The sequence below is a fragment of the Stegodyphus dumicola genome, chromosome 3 (genome assembly GCF_044657685.1).
Source record: "Stegodyphus dumicola isolate Sdum_Otavi_A_Nest chromosome 3, ASM4465768v1".
Lineage (NCBI taxonomy): Eukaryota > Metazoa > Arthropoda > Arachnida > Araneae > Eresidae > Stegodyphus > Stegodyphus dumicola.
The window spans coordinates 45,372,405-45,398,051 of record NC_140770.1 but is presented as its reverse complement, the minus strand read 5'-3'; the positions used below and the strand labels follow the sequence as shown (position 1 = coordinate 45,398,051).

The window sequence follows — 25,647 nt, the reverse complement described above, 5'->3', positions numbered from 1 at the left end:
ATAACGACATGCATAAATGTTTTGCTTTATTAGACAAAGCAAATATTTAAATGTACTTGTACTTCATTATACTTGTACTTCAATTATACTTGTAAATATTTTATATTCCTAAAGAATCAATCATAGCAAAATTACTAGCTTTTAATTAGTCTAAGAAAAAGAATGATAAAGTAGTCATTGAACTTAATTGTCAAAAGTGGCAAACTTAATTACTCAGTCTGTAATGTGCAAAATTAAAATTTTGGTAGTCTTATGTGTGGCTGCTTCAAAAGAGACGCATCACTTGATATACATATATAATTCCATATTAATTCCCTTTAATCTCTTTAAGGTTTAAGCAATAATATTTAACTAAACAATTTTTTAACTTAATTATGAAAATTTGGATTTGGCATCATAAAACTGGCTTTATATGACTTCATTTTTAAGAAATAGAAAATATAAAGCTTCTGCCGAATTTGATTTGATTTGAGGCCTGTATTATTGCTCTGGTCTGCCCTTTAAATATGAACTTTATGTCTGTAAATCTAAGGTACTGGGCTTATTGATTATTGATTATTAGTCTAATTATCAATTATCTAGTTAGTAATATAGCACAATTTGATAGCTTAAGTTTATAAATTTCTATAATTAATATATTTACATTTGCACTAATATGTTGATCTAAATTTTCTTTTTTAGAGGAATTGCTCTTTATGTGATTCTGATGCTTTTTGAAATTTTAATCGTATATGAATGTAGTTGCTTTTGTGAAATTCACTACATTAAATTTTTCTGAAATTAATTTTAATTGTATTTAATATTATGTTACAAAAATATCATAATGAGTATTTTTTAAACCCTCTACGCTGCAGGTACCAGCAAAAATATTGTGCATACGTTATTTATGCTTTAAATTTCACTATTTGTTATGAAAATCTATTCCGATTTTATTATATATATACTATATATTGTAAATGAAGTAGTTCTGTACCAATGTCCAATTATCCTTGATACCCTGACCATCTGACGCCAAATTCATTCCGAGAGATTAAATTCTTCATATTTTTTTATTCTGTATTATTTGCACTACCTTTTTGCTTGCACCTTTTTTATCCACTCATTATTTTTTTAATGTGTTTGGAATTTTTAAACATTCATGCGCAATTGATCTCATTGCAGAACTAGTTTTATTTATTCCCAGGGGTTTACTGCTTAAGCAAACATTTATTATTTTATATATTTGCTTGGAATTTTTTTCTCCATTCTAGTATGCGTAAATTCAAGTAATGCAAGTAACTGTCTAAAAGTAATTTTATGTTGTAATTTTTTGTAATTTATTTTAATACATTTAAGAAACTTTTATTTTCTATTAAAAGGAGAGCTTAATGAATAATAGCAGTACTGAGCATAACACAACACTCCTGGCTGAGAGAATTAAGCAATACATGCTTATCGAGCAGAAGCAAATTGGAGATACTGCTATTAAATATATCCTGTACTTTTTAGTGAAACGGGTAAGATTTTTATTTTACTATCTTGTTTCTGTGGTGTAACTTGAAGGAATAAATGGCATTGTTGAAATATGTTGTGTAGCTAATTAAAGATGCCATTGGAACTCTGGCGTCTTTTGCATATTGCATTAAATGGTTAGTATTTTTAACTGCCAAATCATTGAACTGTGTACTGATTAGTTTAAAAAAAGTTCCTGTAATTTTAAACACTGAATTCATATGAAGAAAATGGGAAGGAGCATTAAAATTGTGGAGGAAGGGAATAATTAAATAGTGATTATAACTAGATTATAACTAAATAGTGTTATAATAACTGAAAATCTAAGCAAAAGATAAGTGATAAAAATTTAATTGTAAAACTTTATGTTGAACAAAATTTGGAACTAATATTGTGCCGGGGGGGGGGAGAACTATTAATTGTAGCTTTGCTGTGGAGAAAAAAAGAGATAGAGGGCGCTGCGCCGCCCATATGTTTAGCTAATTAAGAGTTTCGGCAGAGAGGGTTGAGAGGTGCATAAGCTAGATACTCTGTAATCTGTACTATATAATATTTGTATATAGTCTTCTCTTCATTAAATAGATTTAGTTAAAGGAAAGTGTCTTTGTTTGGCCAATAGAACACAAGAACCACCGATAAAAGAAGATGTAAGTAAGTTATTACATACTTCAAGTTTTTGGTAGCATCAGGCCAGAAGGTGAGTCATTTCATTTTATCTGTAATTTATCTTTGATAATGAGTTTTGAAGAAACCGTCGAGAGAAATAGAAAAATTAGAGGTTCGGTTTGTACCAGTGTAACAAAATTAATAAGGAAATTAGATGAGGAATTGCAAAGTGAGAATCCGAACCTAGAAGTGTTGCAGGAATCGCTTTCAGTGTTAATCGAGAGAGAAACTAGCTTGTTAAAATATGATTGCTCAAAGCACTGTTCAGGAATTAGAGACAGAAGTAGAAAATTGTTTAGAATACAGCGAATCCATCATTAGATGTAAATCGAAAGTCAATAGATATATTAAAAATGTGGGTAAAACCGGAACAACTTCACAAGTTTCGGAAATCAAAACTAATTATAATACTAAATTGCCTCGCATTACCTTAGAAACTTTCAGCGGCGATTTATGTAAATTTACTGAATTTTGGGCTCAGTATAAAGCTGCCATTCACGAAAACAATACGCTTCAAGATGTTGAGAAGTTTAACTATTTAAGATCTTTACTCACCGGTTCAGCTGCAAAAGCTATAAGCGGATTGCCATTAATAGGAGAAAACTATATAAAGGCCATCGAAATCTTAACTGACAGATTTGGGAAAAAAGAAATATTAGTTAGCGCGCATATGAAGGTTCTACTAGCTTTAGAGCCAGTACGCCGTTCAAGTGATGTATCCAGTTTAAGAAAACTATATGATAAAATAACAGGTCAAACAAGAAGTTTAGAGACATTAGATATTAATTTTAATTCTTACGGCAATCTATTACTTCCTATTTTATATAAGTGTATATCGCAAGATTTAGTGTTACAGTTTAGTAGGGAGCAAAAGGTCGACACAGAGTCAACAGTGTCAGATTTATTGTTGTTTCTAAAGAGAGAAGTAGAAGCGCGCGAAAAGTCACTAACTCTGGGTCTTAAACAACATACACTTTCGATAACCAGTGAAAGAAATACCGACAACTATCGTAAGACTGTTGCTCCAATTAAAAAGAAAATGGTATCAGCGGCGACGTTTAATACATCAGTCGAAAATAATATGTGCGACTTTTGTCTTAAATCTCACCTCTCAAAAGACTGCGTGCGACTTATCTTATGTTTGCCAGTCTATTTCCAGAAAAGCAAGTTTACCAACTATTGGTACAGAAAGATTAAGAATTCATACATTTGCATCTTCGAATCCACCAGTGCGAGAATTTAAAAGAAAAAGACTTTCTCTAAAAATAAAAAAATAAGACAGGGTTCACTCTAATCATCGAAGCACTCGAAGTAAAAACCATATGTTCCAATGCATTACCCAGGCCATCTGCAGAAATTATAAACAATCTTCGCCAACAAGGATTTCACTTATCTGACAGCTGCGATAGTGAAGTGGCAGAGGTACAGATTTTAATTGGGAATGATTACTTGAACTGCATCTTAACGGGCAAAACACATCGGTTAACAGAATATATAGTACTGCATGAAACCATATTCGGTTGGACGTTGAGTGGTAGAGTGGGGGGAGAGAGTAAGAAGTTAAGTTCAGGGTCAGACTCCACCGGCTTGCTTATACACATCGATTCGGAAGAGGAATTAAAAATATCGGAACAGATTCGTCAGCTTTGGGAGATTGAAAGTCTAGGAATCTCAGAGTGCGCGTCGGAAAGGGGTTCTGGCGATGAGCGAATAATTAAACAATTTGAAGAGAATTTGAAATATGTAGACGGAAGGTATGAGGCTCGCTTGTTGTGGAATAGGAGTCCAGAGCATTTGGAAAATAATTTTGGTTTAGCGAAAAGGCAGTTCGAAAGGGTGCAGCGAGAGTTAAAGGGTAACAGCTTTGTGAGGGAACCGTTTATGGAAATAATTAAATTTCAGACACAAAACAACATTATTCAAGAGTGTGAGGATACGAGAGAGGGGTACTTTATGCCATTCCGAGCAGTGGTCCGTAAAGATAAAAAAAGCACTCAAGTTCGAATGGTATTTAATTGCAGCAGTTGCGAAAGAGGAAAGCTATCGTTAAACGATTGCTTAGAAAAGGGCCCAAACCTAAATCCGAATATTTTGGATATCATTCTGGCCTTTCGAAAATTTAAAATTGGATTCTGTGGTGACATAGAAAAGGCGTTTTTGATGATTGGGATAGCAAGGGAAGATAGGCAATATTTAAAATTTCTCTGGTATCCTGATAATGACAGTGAGGATTTTAAAATTATGCAAATGAACAGAGTATTATTTGGATGTAATTGTTCACCGTTTTTATTGAGTGCAACGATCAAACAACATTTAAAGAAATATGCGGAAACAAACAAAAACTGTGTCGAGATGCTAAATAGCTCACTGTATGCAGACGATTTTTGTTATGGAGGGGAAAGTGTAGAATCAGCTTTCAGTCTTTCATCAGAGGCGGTATCTATTTTGAGAGACGCGAGTTTTAATTTGAGAAAGCTAAACACTAATTCTAAAGAGCTGTATGACTTGTGGGTTCAGAAAGGGTTGTATGAAGAAAGTAGGTCTGAGAGAGATAGTAATTTGAAAGTGTTAGGCTTGGTGTGGAACTTAGAAGCGGATGGTTTGAGAGTAGACGTTACATCATTGTTGAGTAGTTGGAATCGTTGAAAAATAGTAAAAGATCGATCGGTGTTAAGCACAGCAGTTAAGGTGTTTGACCCAGTCGGATTTATTTCTCCATTTGTGGTGCGAGTTAAGAGGCTGATGCAGGAAATATGGGAGAGAGGTTTGGAGTGGGATGCAGAGTTGCCAAAGGAGTTACGGTGCAAATGGATAAAGTGGTGCGCTGAAATTGAGGAATTAAACGCGTTGAAAATAGAGAGGTACTACTTTACAGAAGTTCTAAGTAAAGGTCAGTCGGTTGAAATTCATATTTTCAGTGATGCGTCAGTAGTGGCATATGGAGCGGTGGCATATTTTAGATATAAGAATGAGAGAGGAGAGGTATGTACGTCGTTTATAATGTCGAAGCGTAGGATAGCTCCGTTAAAAAAGTTGTCCCTCACTAGGTTGGAATTGATGGGGGCTGTAGTTGCAGCTAGGTTAGGGAAATATTTATTGAAAATGTTTCAGGATTTGGTAGGTAGGTTAGTTCTGTGGACGGACTCCGAAATTTGCTTGTGGTGAATAAAGGGGTCAGCGCGTGAGTGGAAGCAGTTAGTATCGAATAGAGTTGCAGAAATACAAGACTGTACCTCGCCTGATAAGTGGAAATATTGTCCAGGGTCGTAAAACCCAGCAGATAAATTAACTCGTGGTGAAACAGCAAATGCATTGGTGAAAGATAATAACTGGTGGCATGGTCCATCATGGTTGAAAGATTCTGAAGATCAATGGCCTGAGCAGAAGTTTAAAGTAGAAACTGATTCTCAAAATTTGGAACGTTTAAGCACTTATGTTCAAGTGACTATTCCAGAAGAAGAAAATGCGTTAGACATTACCAAATTCAGCAGTCTCGAAAAATTGTTGAGAGTTACAGCTTGGGTAAGGAGGTTTGTCGCCAAGCTAAGAAAACGTGCCTGTGAAGAAGGTCCTCTTACTGTATTGGAGATCCAAGAAGCTGAGGAGTACTGGATAAAACAAGTACAGAGAGCGAATTACTTTTCGGATATTCAACAACTAGAGAGGAATAATCTAATAACACCAGATTCTAAGCTTTACAGTTTAGCACCATATCTGGACAGTAGAGGTATTTTGCGTGTCAGAGGTCGTTTGGAACAAGCAGAATTAATAGATGACGAAAACGATCCCATTATTCTGCCCAAAACGAAGTTCACCGAACTAGTGATATTTAGTGAACATATAAAAGTATTCCATTCAGGAGTCATGGCAACATTGTTCAAAGTCAGGAATAAATTTTGGATACCTAAAGGAAGACAAGTAGTAAAGAAAGTTATTAACGCTTGCCTGGTGTGTAAAATGTTCGCAGTGAAGCCCGCCAAACAGTTAACGGGTCAGTTACCCAGAGATCATGTAGTCCAAAGTAATCCTTTTACAGTTGTAGGCATCGACTTAACGGGAGCAGTTACTATTAGAGACTGTTAGAGAAAAAACGGATAACCACAAAAAGGTGTACATAGCCTTATTTACATGCGCCGTCATTCGTGCTGTACACATTGAAATGGTTTCAGATATGTCAGCAAAAAGTTTCATTTTTTCATTACGACTTTTTTTAGCAAGAAGAGGGAGCTGCAAAGTGATTTATTCAGATAATGCCAAGAATTTCCGCAGCACATGTGAAATAATTAAAGGATTTAAAAGAATCAAAGCAGATCCAAGTGTGAGTGATTTCTTGACATCCAAAGAGGTAACATGGAAATTTATACCTGAGCGTTCCCCATGGTGGGAAGGGTTCTGGGAGCGTTTGATGAGAAGCATCAAGGAACCTCTGAAGAAAATCTTAGGGAGAGCATTACTGACTTTCGAAGAGCTCTCTACAATATTAACTGAACTCGAGTGTGTGCTAAATAATAGACCTATAACATACGAGAGCAACGAGCTGGATGAACCTCGCCCGCTCACACCTTCACAGTTTTTATTGCCAGGACGTGGTACATGGATCAAGTGGAAAGAGCAATATTTACTCCATCTTAGAAATGCGCATAACTTTGCTAATACTAAAACTGAGCGGAACCTTAAGACTGGAGACGGTGTGTTGGTAGAAGGACCAAAACAATCCAAACTACTTTAGGACATGGGTGTAATTGAAAACGTGATTATAGGAAGAGATGGACATGTTCGAGCGTGCCTCGTTCGCACGCCCAAAGGACAATTCAGAAGATCGATCCAGATGTTATATCCTTTCGAGATTTAATTTAGAACTTTTGATATTGTTGAGTTTTATTATATTATTAATTATTATGTTCATTTGTGGTTTTGATATACTAGTATAGATTATTCTTTTATATTATTCATTTATATATGTCATATCATTTAGTATTAATCCATTATTAATTAATGTTGATATTGTTATGTAAGTAGGTTTGTGTACTCTTATTAAAGAGTACAGGTGGGGAGTGATGTAGAAAAAAAAAGAGATAGAGGGCGCTGCGCCGCCCGTATGTTTAGCTAATTAAGAGTTTCGGCAGAGAGGGTTGAGAGGTTAATGAGAGTGGCATAAGCTAGATACTCTGTAATCTGTACTATATAATATTTGTATATAGTCTTCTCTTCATTAAATAGATTTAGTTAAAGGAAAGTGTCTTTGTTTGGCCAATAGAACACAAGAACCACCGATAAAAGAAGATGTAAGTTATTACATGCTGAAAGGAATTATGTGGTTTTGACAGGAAATCTAAACATGATTAACTGTATTGATTTCTATTAACTGAATAGGTACACTATTCATGGTGCTGTATGTTTGTAACCTTCACTACGTTTTCTGAACGATATTTGAGGCTACTGGATTGATTCCATTCCAGCCAAAACTGCATCAGATCCACGCTAAAGCACTTGGCTCCCTGCAGTCTGTAAATGTGTATATCTAAATTTAGCAAATAACATCTTTACTACCATATTCAGAAATACTGATGGCTCAGCGGACAAAACTATACAAAAAATAACTGGCACATATATTACGGTACAATCGTGAACCATAAAAGTGGCACAGACACTTCGCCTCAAATTTCCCCAGTTAGCTAAGAGCAATAAACAAATCCTTACATGAATATTGTCTACTGGAGAAATGGAAAAAGAAAATGGTTTGGTTGTCGTATGTGACTTGCAATGTAGGAAGATGAGTCAGCACTTGTCCAAGTTATTCAGCATCAGCTGAGGTAAATTTATAATCTATATAAGATATGCATTGTATACCTGCTCATGTTGACATTCATGAAAATGAAATCTCTGGCAAGATCACAAAAGTGGCAGTAGATCACAACGATGATCAGATTACTCTTGAAAATGGAAATACCGTCACAAGATATCAACTTAGAGGAAACACGTTAAAAACGACTACCAGATTTGTGAAATTAATGCTAATGAAGACATCACAAAACCCATAACAACCAGCACTTCTGAAGTATGACAATAGAAAGAGATGCCACGACATCCTACCGTCCGTGCAATAACTGAGACAAAATGGCATAAAATTAAAGTCCTGGCCACTTTTCTTGACTGTTCTGCAATTATAAGATCTCTAACCCTTCTGCGAATATCACTGGAATAGCTGGCTGCATCTTGTCTACACAGGGTCCTTTATTATAAAATTTGGGTTCCCATGGAAACACCAACACCGCTAAATTATGGAATCACTTTAGAATATTCTGAGATTGTGACTGCATGTAATAACTATAATTTGAATTGTATCCATGCATTTTAAGTAATTTTATCTAAAGGTATTTTATAGAAATTAATGTCGTGAAACCAAGTGTATATAAAATGTTAATAATAATAAAATGGAAGACTTTTATGTCTAATAAACATGCTAAGTTACTAAGTGAAAGAAAAATGATTTCATTCTCACTAAAATGAAACCTTTTTTTAGTATAAAATCATTATTTTAAAAAGAATTAAAATAATTTATTTTGTAAATAATTTTTATGTTTTTATAGAATTATAATGTTCATATAATTTCGTCAGTTTTCAAAAGAACTAAAAAGTGTCCTGTTATGAATTGTTTACTGCTAATGAACATACAATATTATTCTCCCATTCATGCAATTCTGCAGCATGGTATCTCTTTGGAATTCCTGGAATGTTTCATATTATGGAACCTAAAACGTGAGCTTAATATTCAACACATTTAGTGCAGTTGTTACCTACTATTATTAAAAAATTGTCAATAAAGACGCAGTTTGAATTAACTAGTAAAATTGGTAAATTAGAAGGTTTTAGTTCTTTTTCAAAGTTTTTACCCACGTTGCACAAGTACCTGGTGCTGGAAGCTCAAGAGTCAACCAAGCAGAGCCACTCCACCGTAAGAAATTTTTCCGTAGTTCTAAGCTGATGCACTTCTGGAAATGCTGTCAGCAGGATGGTCTGTTGTTTGAACATACCTCCATCAAAATTTGGGCACAAAGAATTAACATCCTTCAATATATCCATGAACGCAAACAGATTTGGTTTCCGCATATTCATTATAAATAGCTATTAACTTCCATATACTAATGTTTCACGATACATTTTCTTAATATCTGCTCTAAATGCGTACCTATGAGTGCAAAATCTTGCCACAATGGAAAGTAACTTCTACAGTTCTCCCGTTTAGCAATATATAGAATTGAGAGAAACCCCATTATTTGATTTATATAAGCCTACCAGTACTTTGCCATAATAAACCAAACCTAAAAACCTATTACGGTGCTATTTAGTTTTGGCTTTTTCAATCCCACTGCGTCAGCAGTTCGTATATTATATCAACTGCTTCCAGAGTCTAGGATTCCTTTTAATTATTTGTCCAAATGCATTTTCGGTGAATAATGATATCGCACACAGCAACCCAATTTGTTTGCATCTGTTGGTTAATATGGCACCATACCACTTCCACAGACTGTTGTGCAACTGAAGCAGATAATTTTGTTTTCTTCTCGGCGCTAGTCGCGAATGACTCATCTGAAACATTCTCTGAATGCTGCAAATGAGTTTCGTTTTGGTCCATTTGATTACGGCAAAGCACACTAGGGCAATTTGTGTAAGAGGATGGATGCCTTAGTGGAAGATTTTCTAAAGGAAATTGCCTCGTGTACACGTTACACATGGAGAAAACCCCGAAAACGCCCATGCATGGAGGCCGTTCTCCTGGAATTGAATCCAGGTCGTAACTACCAGTGTTCACCGACTTCGGTCGGCCGCTGGTGGGCTTGTTTCAAATGAGACTTCTGTTTTGAATCAATATGAATGAAACTCTCGTGATCAGAATTTTTACAGATTCAGCATGTAAAAGTTGACTTGCATTTTACTTCGATTCTTGATTTATTTGATTATGGTTTGAGGCATTGATATTGAAGAACATTTGCATAAAGGATGTTCCATGCTACAGAGATCTCAATGCACATAGATGAAACCCTTAGATTTTATGTTCCCTTCACACGAACTAAACTTTTTTGACGTCAACCCGTCCTTATTCGTATCATTCATTTCTTTAAAGCAAGATATTCATTAATGTCGCATCAGATAAGTTCTTGCTGTCAAATTCCAATACTTCTAATGCAGATTTTTTTATTATCCAATATATGATGTTCTCTTTATTGATTTCAAAACTGCTTATGATAGTATTTTTGCGTGCGTACGGGCTCGTAATAGATTGAATGTACAAGTCAGATGAAAAGTTAACAGAATTTATTCTTATCACAAGAAATATAACAAAACTCTGGGTTTTTCCTCAAAGATATTCATACAATATCACAGTATCACGCAATATAATCAGTAGCTATATTTTAAACTACTAAAACAGTAATAGAACGCAATATAGAGCGCAGAGAAAGCAAATCCGTCACACCGCGAATTCGCTATAATCCACAACAATAGCTCACTAAAACAGCAACTGAGCTGAAATGTTTCTCTCCGACTTAGCATTTTTAAATCGGCCGCCCGAGGTAGTTTTAGCAATTTCAGGAAAGCAAAAAGAGTAAAAAGTACAGTTACTGCTACGTTAATCAATTACATTTATTCCAATTAAATATAAATTAAAAGGGATACTTATTTATTAAATATTAAATGCACGTGTTTTTGTATTTTTAATTTTCCGGTGTAGTTTTCTCTTAAAATTCGTCACGCGCTGCATTGCACGGGGAAATAAAACAATTTAAATTATAGTTCTATTATAAATATCTAACTAAATGCGAAATTCGTAACACTATTAATAGAAAAGCTCTCACAGCTAATGACTAATGTAGCTAATGACAGCTAATGTAGTGAATTCTAATTCTAACAATCTGATAAAGTAATCTGACAGAAGTATAATTTCTTAGCCCTTAATTCTTAACAGTGAATTTAATAACATAATATGGTTAAATAGCGGGGTTTTGAACCCTCTTTTGAAATGAAAGTTTTTTTAATAGCATATGGTTTAAAAATTCAGCCAAATGTCTGGTTTACTTACATTCAAATAAAACTGAAATAACTAATATCTGTGCTTGTTTTTATTTTTAGGTTTCGGATTTTACAAAGACTGAATTAATTCCTTCTTTAGTAGATTCGGATAATGAGGTAAGTTATTTTGTTAAATCTTATGCATGACTGAAAACAGATATTTTAAGTTCAGATTCTTTTAATATGTTTCTAAAATTTGTAGTAATAAACAGTTTTAGTCATCTAAACTAATTTATAGAACTTTATTTATTGTTCATTTTTAAGAGTAAATTAATATGCACATGCTAACTACTATAAAATATATTAACAAAGATTATCATATAATCTAAAAATAATTCTCAACTCTTTTGTGAGATGGATCTGATAAATTATATGTTAAGTACACTACCTGATATTGAAAATGCAACACCAAGAAGGAATGACCAGAAAGTGATGATATGCATAACACAGAGAACAGCTTCGGCTCAATAGATTATGAGACGGGGGGGATGTGGGCACCATCTCTCTACCGTTGTGGTTAATTAGTATAGCGCCACGTCCACCTTAATGTGGAATAATCGTCTTGGATGGAAAATGGCGGAGCCACATAAGCTTTTCGCACCGAGCACGAAACCCAGCGCCTGATACAAGTCGTGATTTGAAGCACATTAAATACAGGTTCTCACATACAGACATGCTCCCCATTCCCTGTCAACCATTTGCCACAGTTCGTCTTCTGAACGCAGGCAACGGCAGGGTTTGCAAATGGCGTCCATCTCAAATGTATTCGATTGGTGAGAGATCAGGAGAGAACTGTGGCCAGGGAAGCATCTGTACACCACACTTGGAATGCAACATACAGTTGCATATTAGAATGCAGCATAAAATTCACACTTGTATGGCGCACATGCAATTCACACTTGGAAATGTTATCTACAATCCTAGAACAGCCATTTGCTGGCAGAAGCACTAGCATAACAGTGGCTATTGAATACGCTCTTGGTTCACCCTGTCCTTTCATTACTATTTACTCAGATAGCTTGTCCATTCTTCTGGCAGTCTTAAATCAAAACCACTCCTCTGCGCTCATTGTCAGTATACAGCATTTTCTGCGAAGAGTGCCTATAAACACATACAACTAGTATGAGTCACAGCACACTCAGCTCTGATAGGCAATGAAACAGCCGACAAACTTGCCAAAGAGGCAAGTTAGTAACATAAACGCAGAAGAAATCAATATTCCGGCACGTCCCTCTTAATTTAAAAAGAAGCTGCTTCTAAAAGCCACCCTGAAATGGCAACAAGAATGGGACTTAAAGTATTAAAGTCATACCGTGAGACGTACATACGGATTTTTTTTCAAAAATTAACCTTCAAAGACACGTGTTCGTCCCACAAATCACAACTTTGTCACGCCTCACGGACCCTTTCCAGTTTATTTCCTTCGCTTTGCAATTTCCGAAACTGCAATGTCCGTGTACGGATCCGATGGCTTCCCAGACCACTACGTCTTTCAGTGCCACTCTGTCACCAAAGCCACTGCTTCAGTAATATGGTCACTCAAGACGCTTTATTACACAAAATCGTGTGTCTGTGGGTAAGATATGTCAGACTGTCATCACAATTGCATCCCTGGGACAGAGCATCTACCAGGTCATACAGGTCTCTCGCTGAGCTGCCCCGACTTCAGTTAACTAAAAGCATATTTTTGCAATGCACAGCTGCAACCGCATTCTGTGCGCAATCTGAACACTTACATAGCACAACATAGTATGAACATGTGAATCACAATATACGGCGAACCACTAACGCAAACAAGTTCATTGCATTCGTGTTCGCTTAACTCTCGAAGGGGGCTCCAGTGAGTTCCAGGAAGTTGTTGCTCTGTGGGACGTATACTTGCTTACCTTTGTTAGAAGCCAGGTGTCCTCGCTATCACCTGTTTCCTAAATATACTTTTATACTGCGCTATTTACTTGATATTGTAGTACTTTTTCACTGCACTACTTATTTATTATTATTGCGTATTTACTACTTATGTTCTTTTACATTACACCACTTATTGTATTACTTGGTTATATTCTGGCATTGCAATATGTTTCTTGCCCCTTGTGTTCTCAAATCCGTATCCATTGTACGCAACGATCCATAGCCATTGTATGCCATCTGTGCGCAACGACAATCACTGGAGAAATAGAGGCGTTATTCATCTGAGAAAACGACCCTATGCCATTCCGTCGTCCACGTCGCTCGAGAGCAGAGGCCTTTCAGACGTTGGCGTCGGTAATGCGCGGTCAATGGCAGCCTTCTTAATGGATGCCACGAGTGCAGGTCAGTAGCCACCAATCGACGGTAAATGGTTCTGGTTGATATGATATATCCAGGGTATCTTGAATATCCTATAGAATGGAGGTAGAAGTGGTTTATGATGCGTCGAACCACGCGTGCTAACGTCACTCTGGCTGCACCAAAACTCGAACTTGCCGTATTTTCTTGTTCCAACCATCGTCGTCACAACCAGTGCACTGTGGACGCGTCTAGCTCTGTGTCACCTGATATTTGCCGTATGGACCACTCTGCCCTTCCCAGTTCGATCACCGTGTCCCTCATTAAAAACCTAAAACTCTTTCAGCTAAAAACCTACAATGCTCAGAGCTATTATAAATTGCAATATTATTTGACTAGTTGTCTGTCACCGTTGCTTATGAATTTGTATGATCTGAGCAACTATGCTGATTGTCATTGGTGTTTGCTGAAAGTTTCTTCCCGTTATTGTCACGTTTCTTTCACTTCAGTCCTCAACAGAAAGCAGCAAATTTTGCAATATATTTTCAAACTATATAATCCATTCTTAATTGACCATAATGATTTCTAGGCGCGTTAAAAAAAACGTTAATTACATACTTGAAAGCGTTTCTAAAGATTAGAAGCAGCAAATACAGTAAAAGCTAAAAAGCAAAGCCATTCATTACTCTTTGTTTTCCTTTTCTTAATTTTACTTGTTTATTTACTTTTATTTTATTTATAAAGTTAAGGCTGAAGTTCATAAAAGAATTCCTTTTTTTTTTTTAGTCCAAAGGGGCTTTGTCCCTGAAGGACTATTGTTTTCGTTTTGCAATGAATCGCTATAAATGTCCGTTTCACTTTTCAAACTGTTGCCACCAAATGTTAGAGTCCTGCATTATATTTGAAGAAATTAAATAATGAAATCTGTATAAATGTATGTATATTTCTCGCCTTGTGATAAAACAACGGTACATCGAATTTTGAATGACATAATACTCCTACGAATATGGGCATGTGGAAGACCAAATTTGAAATTTGGAATTTGTTTTGTTATCGATTGATTAACAGACTGAAGGATTTCAAAGCGAGCAATGGCAACGTTGTACAGGAAAAACACTTTTATCTCCAGTGCGTGGGACTCTGTTTCGGAAATTCTAAAGACATGCTCAATTTAAAACTATTTTGCGATATTACTCTTGAACTGAATTTTATGGTTTGGTATTTATATGTGTAAGGTACACAAGCTATAACTTAGGGAGGGATGGGGGCCCCAAAAAACTTTTAAATATAGTATAACAAACTTATAAAGGGCTCCCATATTTCAGGTAGCTTAGCCGGCCCTGAAAATTATGTATTCCCACCCAGCTTAGTGAGCTTAGTTTTTAGGCGAGTTAAGGGTAATGAAGGTGCCATTTGTTTGCATTTGAAAGTCTTAGTAGAATAGTTATTAATTAACTCAGTGTCTTGTAGAATAGTTAATTGTTAACTCAGTGTCTTTTTGCCCTGTGGGATTGAAAGTTAACTTTCAGTTTTGTGCACCGAAAATTTTGTCGTCCTACACGTTGGCCGAACAGCTTGTTTTTGCGCAGAAATTCTAATTGCCCAAAAAACATTTTTTTTAAAACTGTATTCGGTGTTTTATGTTGTTCTTTATTTGAGAATTTTTAATAAAGATGCTTTCGAGTTCTTACTCCCCCCCCTCTTGTGGCAAAGTGAGAACTGAATTCATTGAATGAGAATATACCTCTAATGAAATTCGATATTAATCCCGTGTTTAAGCAGCCAAAAAAATATGTAGAATTTTATAAACGTGGTGTCCACATCTTATTATTATTATTATTATGATTACAACAAATGAAAGTTAACGTTAAATAGTAATCACACACTTAGATACATAAATTATAATATTAATAAGCACTATATATGTATATTCTGAATAAATGCATATAATCAAAAGTAGATAATTTAGTTTAATACTGGGTTATTCAAAATAATGTACGATATTTTAATACTAGAATAAAGTCAGTTATAAACACATACGTACTGAAGTTAAATGAAAGGACAACTCAAATACTTTTATAATACTGGTTTATTCAAAATAATGTACTATATTTTAACATATTAGAATAAAGTCAGTTAGTTATAAACACATACGTACTGAAGTTAAATGAAAGGACAACTCAAATACTTTTATAGGATGTCATTATAAATGTTTGATATGACTTCCTCGTTATGTGGAAAACTACTAAGCAATAGGCAATTTTTTCCACACTCGTTTGTTATTAAGTTCAGAGCATTAACTATGCATGTTTGTAGGCCCTCCAGGTTGTATGGCAGTCACAAATCCCCATAAAAAATCACATGGGGTAATGTCGGGGGATAACTTGATCGTCGTTCTGGTGCGGCCAGTCCAGCGATTAGGAATAACATTGTTGAGAAATTCGCACGCCATCCTTCTGAAAGACAAAATTATTCAAGTTTTCATGTTTTTGCAGGAAAAGCCAGATCTGTAACATATACGTGTTGCCATTCACTCCTCTTCCATGAAAAGAATGGCCCTTAAGAATTTGGTCTCTGAAATTGCTCAAAACATATTATTTTTATTGTGCCGGTTAATTTTCCCACCGATATGGAACCTTGATATATTGGTTATGGTGGAGGGAAGTACACTGCTGGCCACCGTAAATGCACTCTGAAGGAAGCATGCAAATAACATGAAATTTACAACATGCATTAGCGGAGGTGAGATATGCAAATAATTAGAATTTTAGCGCAGACGCACATCACGCGCACCTGTGGTGCCACTTCAAAGCGCTATTTAAGGCTTGGAGTTTTCGACGATTTCAAGTTCGGCAATTGCATTTTTCTTGTGTCTTTTTTTTTTTTTCCCCAAAGAAACGATCAATTATGCCTCGTAGTAAACAGCGATCATAGTTTGATCAAGTGTCCGAGTTCGACAGAGGAAGGATAGTGGCCTACCGAGAGTGTGGATTATCTTTCAGGGAAATCAGTAGTCGTGTTGGACGAAACCAAAGAACTGTAATGCGTATATATGACTGTTGGATGCAGGAGGGTACGACGGACCGACGTGCTCGATCGTATCCACCTCAGTATACCATAGGAACATTGTGCGCATAGGAGTGACGAATCCGCAGGTTATTTTCTGCACTACACCATAAGTTTTCGTCATTGTGGAACAGTAGTGCATTCAAGAAACTCTCTTCTTCGATGCACTACTGTTCCACAGCGACGAAAACGTATGGTGTAGTGCAGAAAATAGCCTGCGACAAAGTATTTCGACCAACAATGCTGACAGCCTCACTCCTACCTTCTGCTAAGTCAGGTTCAGACGTGGTGAGACGAATTATGAACTGCATATTTCACACAGATAACAACGAAGATAGTTCAGCAGCACAAAGGCATGCAAGACAGCTCTTCAACAAATGCAGGTGGTCAACAAAGCAAAGAGCCACTTCCCATAACATATGAGCTTAACCACATAATAAAATACCTAGCTCCTAAGAAAGCCCCTGGCCCAGATGGGTTAGATAATATATGATTATCAAAATCATCTACCAGCACTTTCCTTCCCTACTACACTCCCTCTTCAATGCATATTGGAGGCAACGTCATTTTCCGCAAGGAATGAAAGTGGCAGAAGTAGCCCTCTTCTGCAAAAAAGGGAAGGATCCGGCTATACCAAGATCATACCAGCCCATCTGTTTATTACCAGCCCTTTGAAAAGTGCTAGAACGTACCATGCTTACGATGCTCAACCACCACCTTGCAACCACTCATGCTTTGCATCCTAACCAGTATGTTTTTCGAGCCGGAATGTCTGTCAAATAATAAGAGCGCAGACATGCACTCTCTCATTATTTCCATTGATATCCAGGGAGCATTCGACACCATCTGGTGGCCAGACATTATCAGCAGCTTGTCCTCTCTTTCCTGCCCTGGTGTGATAATTGATCTCATTAGAAGTTACCTGGACAACAGAGAAGTTCAGATCACGATGAATAATGATATAATTACCAAACAAATTACTCGTGGCTGTCCTCAGGGTTCGTGCTTAGGTCCCACCCTGTGGAACTTAGTAGCAAACACTGCATTCTAGCGTTTCAGCAACCTTCACCAAGTCAAGATTATGGCATATGCTGATGATTTCCTCATTATTGTAGCGGGCCACAGCGACATCCAACAAAGATCGCAGGATTGTTTAGATAGCTTTGCTCAATGGGCCAAGAAGCATAAACTTGAAATAAGTGCAGAAAAAATGCAAGCCATGATAATAGGACGTCGTCATCCCCTTGGGAGAAGAACCTATCTAAACGTACAGGGACATTCATTGAAAACAGTCTCAGAAGTGACATACCTAGGTCTCTCCTTTGATAATAAACTTTCATGGACTCCTCATCTTAAAATTCTCAGGCAGCGCATTGGCAATCTCATTAACAGTATGAAACGTACCGCAGGTATGAAATGGGGCATTCCGGCAAATCTCATTAATTGTTGGTATAAAACCATTTCAGAACACATTATTTCGTACGGAACCTCCATCTGGGGCTAGAATCTCACTGAGAAATTTTGAGAAACTCAAATGAGGAAAACTTTGCTTTCCATACAAAGAAGTCAAACTTCTGCTCATCTGTCGGGGGTACCGGACTTCTCCAACATCTGTTCTACTCGTCATAGCGGGTCTTCCCCCTCTTGATCTTGTAGTCGAGAGGGAAGCTGCAGTGATAAAAGCTACAAGCTAAAAATACATCACTGTGGGGGCACAGAATAATCCACACAGACTATGAAAAATACAAATCTCGTTATCTTTGTCATCCAGCACAATTTGACCTAATGAACACCATCCATATAAACTCATTCTCCAGCGCAAAATAATCATGCATTATACACTCATGGATCTAAGACAAAGGCTGGCACAGGATGTGGATTCTGCGAATTGGATAAAGGCAGCATTATCTTCTCCTGGAAACGAAGACTGAACGAAAGTAATTGAATGTTTCAGGCAGATCTCATAGCCTTACTCGCAGCAATTAACCACAGTCGTGGGAATGGTCTTAATCAAGTTCATATTTATATGGACTCCGCCTCAAGCCTCCAAGCACTTTCAAGCATGCACAGCAGGAGCCCACTGATTAACAAAATACAGAGAACTCTCCTTAGTATCCCTATACCTTTACATCCTGTACTCTGCTGTGTGCCATCGCACGTAGGAATACTAGGAAATGAAAGTGCAGACGTTGTGGATAAAGAAGCTGCCAATAGTGCATCCTTACTTGAGTGCCCAACAACACTTCCAACCTCGCTGCTAAAGCATTCCACATGCAAACTTCTTTTAAGATAGTGGCAACCCTGCTGGAATGATGCTACAACGGGTCGACGTACACATGCAATGCTCCCAAGTGTAAGCATGGATCTGCAGAGCAAAACTGGCAGCATTTCACATTTCTTTTAACAGGACATGGACCGTGCAAAGCCTATATGCATAGGTTTGGGCTATCCAACACAGACATATGCGACTGTGGGAAAGTGGTCACTCCATACCACTATTACTTTGAATGCCGCTTGACGGCGAAGTTTCATCTAAAAAAACCAGCACCCGTGTTTCGCACAGCGTGGTGGAATAATATTCAAAGTAACAATGTTGCTCTATCGAAACTACATGCTATCACTACCTCCTGCGCTGCAAAAACGCAGTAACCTGGAACAGATCTCATCACAGTCATTCCCCAAATAGCTAAATTACTGTTTCAGCTCTTATAATATAAGTATTTATTATATATATATATATAATCAATTAATGAATACTGTTTAGGAAATAAATTATATATATATATATATTTAAATTTAAACAAATTTAAATTCTAACAAATACGGATAAAAGTAAAAAAGTAAAAAAGCAAATTTAAATATAAAAAAAAAGGATAAAAGCCAAAATAATTTAAAATAATTTTAAAATATGCAAACATGTAAAAGATTTAATTCTCGAACTAATCTACAATATCATTTAAATTCAGAAGCATAAGCAAATCAAGTGCAAAATCTATCCATGAAAATAAATCTACTAATTTAATGAATTAAAATTAAATTAAACAATTTTTTTTAAAATGCATATGTGAATGATCGTAGAGTAGGCAGGAGACAGACTTATCAAGGGGAAGTTGCCCCCAAACCTAACTCTCCAATCATTCAAAATTCGTGTTTCGTCATTCATGCAGGCAAGGGTAAAAGTCAAAACCAAAAGTAATTCCAAAAAAATGGTATCCTTAGAAATTTACATTTAAGTATTAGCATTTAAGAATTAAAGTTCAAAAAGGAAAATAGTAATTAAGTCTTTTGAGAAACAAGCAAGTAAAGTCAAGAATTAAACTTTTTCTTAAAAAATTTAATTTTTTAAAAAATAATAAAAAAATCTATGTCTTTTAGAAATCCTTGTCTACAGAAACTTCCCCTACACGAATATGCATATCAATAAAAAGAAACTATAAAAGAACTATACATAATTCATATAAACCAATAAGAAATAAAAACAAAAAGAACTAATTCACAATTTTTAAAATAAATATATATTTAAAAAAATATCAATAATTTCATATTTAGAAAATACTTAGATACTACATAAAAAATTTTAAAAAATACTTAAAGCAAGTAAATAGTAAGTTTTAATTCTAACTTACGTACTATATGAGTGTTGGGGTCTGCAAAAATGTTGTGAAAGTGAAGTAAGTGTGTTCTTCAAATTATATAGATGGCGTTTATGTAGGTAAAGTTGAGTGTCAAGCTGCTATCTTTGTTATAGTAAATTTTTTTTTGTAAATATTAATATTAATTAAATTAAATTAAATTAAAAATCCTAAAGGTAGTAATATCAATTATTTAGGGAGTTAAGTAACTGAGCTAATCAAGAGATGTATTTTTGCTTGAAGGAAATTAAAGTGAAGTGGTATGTGAAAAAAATGTAAACTGTTTGTAAATTGAAATGTGTGTTCTGTTGAAAAATTGTGAAAATTGTTAAAAAAATTTAAGTGAAAGATATTTTTTGTGAAAATTGCAAAAAATTAAAGTAATTAGGAAAAACTGAAATGTTTTAATATTAAAGTTTTAAAGTAAAATTTCCCAAATTTTTTTTTGAAATGAAGTCCTTAAAAAACCTCTAAAATTTCCCCTCAAAAATTCCTTTAGGAAGTTAAATAAAACTTAAATTTGATGAAAGAAAGTATTAAAAGTTTAATGAACTTGATTTAATTGGTATATCAAAACTTAACTAAATACTGGCTGAAGTATGGAAAATTAGAAGAAGAAGATTAAAATCTTCACTCAATTCGGGCTATAATTGAGACTTTTGAAAAGAGTTGGCGCTTTATTAGTAAAAGGAAAGAATCCAGTATTGATACATATTTACAAATGTATCAATACTGGTAAATACCAGTAAATATACATATTTACAAAATATTTACAAGAAAAATTTACAATAATTTCTCTACTCTTTTATATCCTCCATTACCCTCCAGTTAAGATTTAAGGTAATGTTATCATATCCAAAAGAGCCAAAAAATTATAAAGTAAAGGCCTGCCTTTTTAATATATAAATTAATAAATTTTGGTGGTACTTGGTTATCAACTTGTACATTAATTAGTTTTATGATTTCTTCCTTTAAAATCGTCATTTTCAGTACATATATTTTTTATTCTGATAATTTGGCTATGAAACGTGTTTTCTATTACTTTTCTAGAGATATTAGAGCTCCGATTAATTAGTTTAATAGTAGGAAAATGGAAATTCCTTCTTTTATCAAATAATTTAATTTTGTTGTGTTTAATAATTTGCAGGTCTAGGAATTCAATAGTATCTTGATTCGTATTCGTTTTATTAAGTGTTAAACTATTTGGGTAAATTTTGAATTTCTCAAAAGTAGAATTATTATTGAAAGTTATAATATCATCTATGTATCTAAAAGTATGAGCAAATAGCTTTAATTCATTTTTATTTAAATTGAGTTGGAATTTATATTCAAATGTAAAAAGAAATAGGTTACAAATTTGTGTAGAACTGTTTGCTCCCATAGGAATTCCTCTAACTTGCTGAAAGATCTTATTATTGTATTTAATGTAGTTATTAAATAATGCACAATTCAGATAAGTATTCCATCTTTCAATACAAAGGATGTCAAGTATGTCAGGAAAATGTTGTGGGAGTTGCATTAAACTAGTAAAAATTTCTTCTAATGGTAGAGAAGTATAAAGGTTTTCAAAGTCATAGCAGTTAATGTTCTTGATTGTTAAACTTTTAAAACTGCTGAGAACTGGAGCATTATTATAAATAATCCAACTATAATTGTGTTGTTTGTTAACGAGATGTTGGATTAATTTACAGATTTTTTTAAGTATAATTGCAAATATGTAATCTATATTCTTTTTATAATTATTTGTACCATTAGCAATAAATCTAAATTTGAGTGGTGATTTATGAAATTTTGGGAGAGCATATAGATTTGCTAATCTATTGTAGTTAGATGGTTGTGAAATTTGCAGTTTCTTATGAAATGCTTTTAGTTTTTCTGCAATAAAATTTTCTTGTAGATTGGTGAGTTTGTAAGTAATGGCATTATTGAGTTCAGTATTAATTAATGAGACATAAAAAAATTTTCATATTATGCTAAAGTTATTATTGGCTTTTTCAATTTTGGTAATTATGAACTTTTGTTTTAAATCCTGTAAAAGAGGTATGAGAATATTCCACTGTAAATGGCTATTAAATTCAATTCTTCTAATTTTTTGCTTGAAATCTTCTAATACTGCATGTTTCCATGCCATAAAGGTAGAATTTGGAATATTTAATTTGAAACTAGTTTTAACTATAAATTCGTCTATATTTTTTACGAAACTTTTAAAACTGTGATGTTTGTTAATTTTTAGTACTGGTCTAAATTTGGTACCTTTTTCCATTAAAATTCTTAAATGTTGGTTTTGAACTATTGCTAAATTGCCTGTTATAATATGTTGATGAAATTGATCTATGAAATCTTTGTATTGAAGCTCTTTACAGTATCAATGGGCTGTAGTAGCTAATTCATGGTGGTTAATTAGCAATTTACTAAGAGGTTTTTGATACTTGAAAGCTGGTGAGATCTGTACTTTGGTAGCTGGAAAAAGTTTATATATATATATATATACATATACAAAATATATATTTTGTATATATATATATATATATATTATTTATCTTTGTTTTACATATATATAGTTATTTAACTCTTTTGTTATAATCTTTGTTCCATCTAATCAACTTCTTGACATATACAAATATTTGTACTCTTCCGGTGTAATACATATTGTTCGTACAGTTATCTAACTTTCGTAATATAAGTGTTCATTCCAATATAGTAAATATGCCAATCTAACACATGAAATACCAATAACAATGTTGCATAATGTCTATGTATTTCTGTAGTGAAAAATCTTTCTTCCACATTAATTTTCGTCACTTAAATATATCACATTTGGCTTATTTATACACCACGCGTCATCCAGTGTCTGCGCGTACCATTCATGCCTTTTACAGCAGAGTGGTCTGTACGCAAGACGTCCATTGCTTCGTCAACCCTTGACGCAGAACCATACGTCTCCGGCTGCCAATGGTGCGATGAAAGAAGGATGTGGACGGCAGAATGGAATGAAATTGTCTTTGCTGACGAGTCACGCTTCTGTCTGCAACACCACGATGGTCGGATTCGAATCTGGAGACACAGTGTGTAGAGAGGATGCTGAACAGCTGCGTTATGCACCGCCACACTGGTCCTGCACCGGGTATTATGGTATGGGGGTGGTATTGGATATCACTCTCGCACTCCTCTAATACGCATTGCCGGTACTTTAAACAGCCAGCGCTACATCTCTGAAGTGTTGAAGCCAGTTGTCCTTCCTTACCTCCAGGGCTTGCCCGCAGCCATATTTCAACACTATAATGCGCGACCACGCGTAGCACGCATTGTACAAGGGTTCTTCGTCAGTCGCTAGATTGAATTGCTTCCCTGGCTGGCTCGCTGTTCGGATCTTTCGCCGATAGAAAACATGTGGTCCATGGTTGCTGAACGATTGACCCAGATTACATCCCAAGCTGTCAGACCAGACAACTTTGGCAACGTGTGGAAGCTGCTTGGTCTGCTGTATGTCAAGAACACATCCAAAGTCTCTTTGAATCAATGCCGAGGCGTGTGGAAGCGGTGATCACCAACAATGGCGGCTACTCTGGCTAATGATTCTGGAAGGAACCACACTTCACAGAATCATTTGATTTAAATTGAATCATTTGATACTTGGTCAATATGTTATCTACTAAATAAATTTTGTTGTGATATCTCTTGTCTGCAATTTGGGTGGCCAGCAGTGTATTTAAAAAAGTAGAAAATGATTTGAAAGAATGGAGTGACAGAGGGTAAATATATTTGAATAATGAAAAAAACTTGTGGACTATTTTTTTTCATCGGAGTGGGAGAAAGGCTGGACCACCGCAATTGAAATTTAAGGATAATCGTATCAAATTTGGTGAAAATATGAAATATCTAGGAATTATTATTGATAGCAGATTGAGTTTGGCAGAACATTTTAAGCATATGCATGGAATCTCAGATAACATTTTTAAATGTTATAATTTTAGTGCTGATACTTTGAATAGAAAGAGTTCCACCTTGAGAGAGATATTTCGAAATGTGATCATCCTTAAAATATTTTATGGAGTTTTTACTTCCTTTTTACTTCGTACAAGGAAGTAAAAATCTAATTCACTCAACAGAAAAGCATAACTTAAAATCAGGAATTAAAGGTTTATTAACATACTTTTACATCAAAAATCTTATAGAATTAGTTTAATAGCCAGACTTATGCATGTAAGTTAAGACAAATTTTCATTCACAAGTGGAGGATTTTGCATTGCACTGCTATAATTATGCTTAAAGATCTGTAAAACTTCGAGAAAACTTGTACAGATCTAGTGCTAAGCCATGTTTCTATCCAAAATGAAAACTTAAGAAAAAAAAAAAACTTTTGTTTCATAACTACATTCTAGATTTGTTCTAGAATTCGAATTGAGTTTGAGTAGCTTGTGACAAGAAGACTTAAGTCTGTGAAACATTCTTTGCGCTTAAAAATCTGTAAATTATTAACTGAAATTTTATAACTCACTGAGGACTAATAAATTTGTTACTAACTGGAAGAGTTTATCTCGTAAAATCCCTTTGTTTATTGTGAGAAACTATGTGATTGAAGTTTTATATGATTTAAGGAAATAATGCTAGTAGGTTTTTCTTTCAAATATCCAATATTTTTCACATATTGTGGCAAGCATAAAATATTCATTTATTTTATGTATGTAAGAAAAAGCGTATATAATGATTTCCATTTGTAAATTAGCCAATATTGTCCATAAACAGTATGTTAAAATGAAAATTCTTTATATTTCAGAACGACTTCTATGCTGATTTTGAAAGAGATTTTAAGATACGGGAAGAGATTGAAGAGACATGTGCACAGTTAGAAAAAGCTTTAAAAGCTGTTCAAGTGTTTTAAAATGTTATGTAGTGCTCTCTATTGCATTTTACATATATGATAATTAACCTTGTATGCACGTAATTTTTAGAACTATTATAAATGTTTTGAAAAAGGGCTGAAAAAGTTTCATGCACTCATAGTTTTCAATATTGTTTAAATTCTTCTCCAAAAAAGTTGTATTTTTTTATAGTAAATTTTTTTGTCATCGTTTATATTTTTAGTCATTTTTATATGCTGTATTTGAATTTTGAACATATCAAGTTTTTTGTAATGCATATTTTTATTTCATGTAGTCAGTTTTCATATAATTCATATTTTTGGCTTCTGTGGAAATTAAATTGGTAATATTAGCTGTAATGTATTTTAAATAAATTCAGTGCAAAAAAATAGATTTCTTGATCAATTAGTTAATTAATTAAATTTCTTGATCAATAAGAATTTTGCAGAGTACTTGAGAATCATAAAGGCATAAAAACTCTTGATAATAGAAGTCCATATGATAAACTATTGTGAAGTTATCACAACAATCACCACTGAAAAATCCACCATTATATATAAGAACATGGTCAAATAGCGATACTCAACACCCGTTAG

At 34.6% G+C, this 25,647-nt stretch overlaps 1 protein-coding gene across 1 annotated transcript in view; it reads left to right on the top strand.

Moving 5' to 3' along the window:
* LOC146997976 (uncharacterized) overlaps nucleotides 1-25,398 on the top strand; it is a 34,797-nt gene extending 9,399 nt beyond the window's left edge. The window contains exons 3-5 of the mRNA XM_085812342.1: nucleotides 1,359-1,496; nucleotides 11,287-11,343; nucleotides 24,967-25,398. Of these exons, the coding sequence (XP_085668468.1) occupies nucleotides 1,359-1,496; nucleotides 11,287-11,343; nucleotides 24,967-25,071 (300 nt within the window). The 3' untranslated portion in view covers nucleotides 25,072-25,398. The remainder of the gene's footprint in view (nucleotides 1-1,358; nucleotides 1,497-11,286; nucleotides 11,344-24,966) is intronic.
* The last annotated feature ends 249 nt before the right edge of the window (nucleotides 25,399-25,647 follow it).